We start from the raw sequence: 7,240 nt of genomic DNA, 5'->3' as shown, positions 1-7,240 counted from the left end.
TGTACTTAGTGTGGGAACAAGAATCATGGTAAAGCAATGCAATAGCTTGCATGGAATAAAAAATCATGCATTCTAGGTCTTGTGTGGATGCTGTTTTTTGTTCGTCAAGCAAAGCTATTTAGTAAACTAATATTTTAAATTTTATAAGAGGCATCTTAAGGTTGGCACTTGGCAGAATCTTCTTTAGGTTAATTACCAACTAATTAAGCTCTCTACATGCAGTTTATAGATATACTAGACTAAAACGTTGGGCAACCTGTATAGCATGTATACCAGTTATATATTATTCCAGGGAGTACACGCAATCCAGATATATAATCCCACACAATAACAGTACATGTATTTCTTTGTATGAAAATATTAAATATGTACAACTTCCCTAATTTGGGCAATCGATCAGAGGCCTAAAACAAATAATCTGAGCTGTTGTTTTCTTTAATAGAAATTATATAAAACCGTTCATGTGTATCTGGATGTCATTTACACCTTGCATGTTTCAATATTAATGCAGCATTATTGCACGATTTGCACCCAAAAGCCAAACCCAAAGCCAATACTTAAATATTCCCAACTGATAAATCCCCTTAAAACTCCATAAAGACAGCTTCTTGCCCATGGTAAATGTAACGACCCCAAAATTTCGAGCTTAAAAACTCAAAATTCTAAAGTCGTTAAACACAGAATAATCTCAATAAAATCGAAATCATTTAAGTGCACAGCGGATCATCACTGAGTTATCAATACAACTCAGAAAAACCAATTATTACAACCCAAATTTATAATTTACATTACGTAAGTTGGAATGTAATAATCCTCACAATCTCTCACAAAATAGTCACACAAAATCTTCACACAAGCTGGAGGTAAATCACTTGAAGTCCTCTGAGCGGTCCGTCAATTCCTGTTAATCTACACCTGCGGAGTCATCCACTACACCATCGAATTGGTGCACCGGGATTGTAAACACAAACCCGGTAAGCTTTACAGCTCGTATGAGTAAAATGAAAACATATAACTCGCATATCAAAATATACGAAAAATCACAAAACAACAAATATAAATGCCCTCATGAGCCAATGGTCAGCCCATCTGGTTGACCCAAAGAAATATGAAATGAAACGCTCATGAGGAAATTAAGTAACCCTTCTGGTTACCCAATGCATTTATAATACGGGTACTAAGAACGCTGGTACACATCTGTTACCCCTCTCGTAATACACCGTTGATATTGGATAGCCACCCGCTACCCAACATCCAAAATACACCGAGTACCCATGAGCAGATAACCACCCGTTACCTCACATGCAGTACTAAGGCAGACAGACTAGAGCTCTAACTGTATCGTAACTTTCGCCCGGCCAAAGGCTAGGTTCCGACTTGCCAAACACGTACAATAATCTCACATCATATTGTACCAATCACGTCCGAAGACAAATCAACATTTTAACAATCTCAATGTTAAAATCACGTACAATAATCTCACATCATATTGTACCAAAAATCATGTCCGAAGACAAATCAACATTTTAACAAACTCAATGTTAAAATCACGTACAATAATCTCACATCATATTGTACAAATTAAAATCACATGCTCGATATTTAAATCTCGTCATCGAAATGACATAAATCAAGATAAAATCATAACAGTATATTATATAGCAAACTATATATATATGTACATATTTACCATTTATACAATATATATATAATCCATTATATCGTATACATGTCATATTTCATAAACACGTCCGAAGACAAAAACTCGTCCGAAGACAAAACATTTTAACAAACTCATGTTAAAACCACGTACAATAATCACACCTCATATTGTACAAAAATCACATCACATGCTCAACATTTAATTCTCGTCATTCGAAATGACCAATTCCAACGAATTCATAACAGTATATAATATAGCAAACTATATATATATGTACTTATTACCATTTATACGATATATACGTAATCCACTATATTGTATACGTGTCGTAATTCAATATTAAAAACTCTTGCGAAAATCTTGGAATCACCGCAAGGGTAGATTCGTAAATAAGTGAGATTTTACTCACCTTATCGACTCGAGCGTAATTCCACAATTCCCGATGATAATTCCTTTCCTTGATTTAACGATCACCTTGAAAAGATAAGAAAAGAATTTTAGATGCCAAAACAGTAATAATCGGTTACTGTTCGGCAAATTTTCGGTTTTACGAAGTTACTGTTCAGGGTTACTGTTCACTGTTACTGTACAAACATACCATTAATACGTATTTCTGTACGTATAAATATTAAGTACGTATTTCTGTACGTATAAATATTATATACGTATTTCTGTACGTATAAATATTATATACGTATTTCTGTACGTATAAATATTATATACGTATTTCTGTACGTATAAATATTAATACGTATTTCTGTACGTATAAATATTAATACGTATTTCTGTACGTATACGTACGATTTAAATGTAAATACAAATTCAGTAAATAAAATTTACTAAATTACCCTTTTACAAATTACTTTTTACATTTACTGAAAGTAATTTATAAATTACATTTACCGTAGGTAACATTTAATTACATTTACCATACGTAAATAAAATTTACATTTACATTTACCGTACACAGTAAATTACCAAAATACCCTTCCGTAAAAAATGCTCACACCGCCTCGCACGGCGGCGCGTGTGGCACACGCGCCACCTCCGGCCGGCCGCGCGTGGGGCCCACGCGCCGAGGCTAACCACGGCGCGTATCACGCCACCGCCGCCCCAAAACTCTCCCTCATCTCTTCCTCCTCCTTCCTACGGCGGCAGACCCTCTCCTACACCCTCCACGCTCCCCCACGCGCCACCGCTAGGCGGCGGTAATCCTCCCCCTCTATCTTCCTCCGATCTCACTCCAACACATCAAAAATTCATTACAGCAATCACACAATCGTTCCTAGCATGTATCTCACCTTGATTTGATGGTGGAAAGCTCGCCTTGAGCTCGGTGGTGGCGGAGGAGATCGGTGCCGAACTTGCAGGAGATGCAGGAGCTCGGCGTGGCTTCTTGGCGACGGTGGCGGTCGCGTCCGGGCCAGGAGGGAGGGAAGTCGAGCTTGCGGTGGCCTAGGGTGTGGCTGTGTGAGCCACGGAGGGCTGAGGTCGGAGGGCAGGGGAGAGAGAGAGAGTCGTGAGGAGAGAGAGAGAAAGTCGAGAGAGTGAGAGAGAAGAGAGAGCGGCGGGTTGAGAGGGTGAAAGGGTTTCCAAATATGGGAACCCTAGTTGCAACCATTTACTTATATACCCCCTCCTAAAATCGGAAACTAACTTCCGTCTTTAATAACTTTCACGTACGTCGTCCGATTAGAACGCGTCACATACTCTCGAACTCGTATCGACGAGCTCTACAACTTTCGTGAAGGAAGTTTTCGCAACCGATCGACGGAATAAAAGTCGATATAAACGTTACGGAAATGTAACGTTTTTCAATTTAAACGTTCCGAGAACGTTTCCGTTTCTCGTTTACTAACGTCGCAACCAAATACGTTCATTCTAATAAAATTCGAAATTTTATAGAATTCCAAATCAAACTAACATTGTTTAAAATTTAGGGTTATTACAGTAAAGAACACATAAAATTCACATGGGCGTTGAGAGAAATGAGTTGGCTAAGACCAAATTCTAGAAAGATAAATTGATATAGGGATCATGATGATTAGTAGTTTAACACTAGTACTTTTAGGGCCCCAAAGGTGCCCGATGAGGAATGCCCTTTCTTCTTCTTGATCTTGAATATTGGGGTGGAGGAGGAGTGCATTGGTACATGTCTTGTTCTGGTTGCTGATGATGTTGCATTCTTGCTTCACTACGAAATTTTCCTAGATGATCTCCCTCCTTTGCCGGCAACCTTATTGCTATCCCTTCCCTTATTCCCTCCTCATTCTCTTCACCATTCTTTGCGCTGAAGATAAAGCTGGCATCCCCATTCTGCTTTAGACCTACAAGCTAGTGTTCAACGCAAGAAATTAACATCACTGGATTGTAAATAAAGCCACTGCAGAAATTAGCCATTATCGAATGACATTATTGCACATCACAGTTATCAAATTCAAATGTACGTAATATTGTCAAACTCTCATATTAAGTCTTAGAACTCATTGTATAAATTGCCAAATCGAGAGGCACACCTTTCCCATGACAATAGCAATTGCATTGGAGAATTGATGAAAATCCAATTTTGAAACACAAGAAAAACAGTTATGGTTTACTGTAATGCAAGAGCAATTGCTAATGGTTGAAGACTCTTCTGATACATCAAACTATTCTTAGTATATGTTTGGTCTGGATTGCCAAAATGCGATCTGAGACGAACCTGACTTTGGAAACATTATATGCATGAGCAAATATATGAAAACTCCAATTACATTAGGGTTCTATGCACAATTTTGGCCCCCATGATTTCTATATATGAATGACAGGCGAGAGAAATAATGTAGTGGAACTAACATTAATTCGACCAGAAAAAACTTAAAATGGGACAAGAAAGAGTTGATTGTTGGAGCTAGCTAACCTTGCATCCCAATGAACAAAACCGAAAAGGATCCAACAGACTTCTCCCACATACTTCACAAATATGTGAGCTCCCTTTAACAGCTGTTCTGGGCTGAGGCCTCTCATTCAAGAACAGCACTCTCGCACTGTTGATCACGTACGTCTGAACTCCAGTGATATCCAAAACCTTCTGAATTTCATTCACCCTAACAACATCGTGATACGACGACCGTCTGATCTGCATTGCCAGAAGTTACAGACTCAAATGAGAAAATGAAACAGAAAAAAAGTCCCTTTTCAATGACAATGAATTACATTACATTACATTACATCCACCCACCTGAATTACTTGGTGATCTTTGTGCCTTGATGATCTGCAGTAAAAGCAAAACTCACCTGCGTTGCGGCAATCCAGGCAGTACATGTTGCATTCACTTCTCGGGGCATCTCTGTGTGCTGGACAAATGGAGAAGAAAGTTGTGGATAGTAATGACTCAAGCCATGAAGGCACCAACATCTCCTCCTCCTGTTAACCCAGAAGAGTTAGAAAGAAACTCTAGATGGTTTACACACACAGCATTGCCAATAACGTTTCAGAAATTAGAAGAGAGGGGGGTTGGAATTAAAGAAGTTGAAAGAGTAACATAATAGTTATCAGGAACCAAAACAGAAGAGAATGATTTGTGTGCAAGAAAAAGAGGAAAACAACGACAAATTACAGAACATACCATTTGTATAGTTAAATGCGGTGTGTGTGATAGACGCATTAGCTTTCTCTTGTTTAATGTTTTGGAGGAGTCATGAATCTCATGACCACCACCACCATAGTTCACACACAAAGTGACAAGAGGAGGGTGAATGAGTGCTGCAAACCGACGGCTCGATCAGATAGTATGGTTTCTCTGAGGCGTTGGATAACTTAAGGAGAGAAAAGGTGTGGCTATGTCTCTGGGTTTGGGGAGGTTATGAAATAGATATAATCAATCAAATCACTTGTGATTCGATTCTTGGTGTTGCGTTGCGTCTCTTTGGCGAGGCACAGAGTTGGCATCTGAAAAGGTAGCGTTTTTGGGCGGGGAATTAAGAGGCTGCTTCTTCCTCCCAATGGAAAATGAAGTGGAAATTACAACATTTATACCATGTATAAATGTATTCCACGTGCAAATTTTCAATTTAAGTGCGTTATCTGCTTCTCATCTCTAATTATATATGTGATGCTGGAGAATGAAGAATTTCTCTTGTTGTAGAAATTTCGTTTTATTGTAGCTAAATGGCCCAAATCTAATGTGTAATCAAAAGAGGACTATCATGGTTACGTCTAAGAAAATTGTTCAAATTAAAACATTTTTTAAATAACTATTTATAGATGCGTACATGAAGATAATTTGAGCAGACTTCGCACCATAATTCTATGTGACATGTCACATCAACTTGTCAAATCAGCGATTAAAATAATTACAAATTGTCATATTTAAATGAAAAAACAATTATATTGATATTAATCCAATTAGAATAAAAAAGTTACTTTACAACTGACGACAACAAGATTATACGCTTATTACAATTTAGTAGACTTTATGGGAAAATGTTATTTTTTTTACATGTATACTCTAATCTTAATTAATAATGTATGTTACGATATGGTAATAAAAAGAAATTTTCTATCTTTCGGTAACTAAATATGCCAAGAAAATTTTCAAATTTAACACATGACTTTTCAAATTTTTTTTATATTTATGAATTATATTAATGACTATAATTAAAAACTACAGTTACCATATATTCGCTATCAAATTATTAGTTAATTTACAAAAATATGAAAAATCTCTGAAATAATTATTTAGGATGAAATAATTTTATTTTGAAAATTTTCGCTCACACAGAGATATATATATATATATAATAGTTTAGTAGATATCAAATTGTTTTATTACATTTTGAGCATTATCATGATGTAATATAGTCGTTGGATTGAAAAAAAATATAATTGTTTTTTCATTAAAAATTAACATTTTAGGATTATTTTAATTTCTAACGTAGCATACAACATAAAATTATGACATTGAATGTGGCACCATATTGTGGCGCTAAAATATTTTCCAAATTATATATACGCAACCAAACAAACTATTACGTGCATGTTAAGAATTCGTTTGAAATCTATCATTTTTTCTTTAATGAGTTATTAGAATTATTAAAAGGATTAAATAGATGCCAAAAAAAATTAATAATTTTGATTTTTTAGACTGTAAGAAATTTTATGCCAATTTTATGCATCAGCTTCTTTGATCTCTATTGCATACATTGAGTTTAGTAAGCTTGTCAATGGAAAAATGGCAATACATATGAACTAGGGTTTAGAGTTCATATACGGTATCATATAGCTAACTCAAATAAATTTGAACTTAGTTTCCCATTGTCAAGCACAGACCCCCACATAGAAATCCTAGTTCCGTCTGCACGTAGAATTGATGAAAGATGGATTGCAAAAATAACCTCCTTTAACTCACAAGATCGATCCAATATTGATCATTTGTATTCTCTAGCATGAGCAGATCGAGATGGTTGATGATGCAAGATTGCGTTCTCTAGTATGCGAACGTTAAGAGTAGAATCGTGAAGCAAATAACCTCGGATTTGAGACTGGGAAAGTTGGGTGTTCTAAGTTCTAGGTATGGGATCTGTTGGATCTGAGTG

At 36.4% G+C, this 7,240-nt stretch overlaps 1 protein-coding gene across 1 annotated transcript; it reads right to left on the bottom strand.

Moving 5' to 3' along the window:
• Positions 1-3,654: 3,654 nt before the first annotated feature.
• LOC126786211 (protein RGF1 INDUCIBLE TRANSCRIPTION FACTOR 1) lies at positions 3,655-5,358 on the bottom strand. Its single transcript, XM_050511970.1, has 4 exons — positions 5,272-5,358; positions 4,884-5,069; positions 4,563-4,781; positions 3,655-3,997 (listed from the first exon to the last, which is right to left on the bottom strand). The coding sequence occupies exons 1-4, from the start codon at positions 5,308-5,310 to the stop codon at positions 3,731-3,733; spliced, it is 711 nt and encodes a 236-aa protein (XP_050367927.1). The 5' UTR covers positions 5,311-5,358; the 3' UTR covers positions 3,655-3,730.
• Positions 5,359-7,240: the final 1,882 nt, after the last annotated feature.

Source organism: Argentina anserina, chromosome 3 (assembly GCF_933775445.1).
Source record: "Argentina anserina chromosome 3, drPotAnse1.1, whole genome shotgun sequence".
In the NCBI taxonomy this organism is placed as follows: Eukaryota; Viridiplantae; Streptophyta; class Magnoliopsida; order Rosales; family Rosaceae; genus Argentina; species Argentina anserina.
Note: the sequence above shows the minus strand (reverse complement) of the source record. Positions and strands in the feature narration are given on the sequence as shown.

Excerpts from the sequence above, each read along its gene's own strand:
- LOC126786211 (XM_050511970.1), bottom strand. The coding sequence starts at position 5,310 with ATGCGTCTATCACACACACCGCATTTAACTATACAAATG. Across the intron at positions 4,782-4,883 it reads AAGATCACCAAGTAATTCAG|ATCAGACGGTCGTCGTATCA; the intron begins GTGGGTGGATGT and ends CTGGCAATGCAG. Across the intron at positions 3,998-4,562 it reads TTTGTTCATTGGGATGCAAG|CTTGTAGGTCTAAAGCAGAA; the intron begins GTTAGCTAGCTC and ends GTTGAACACTAG.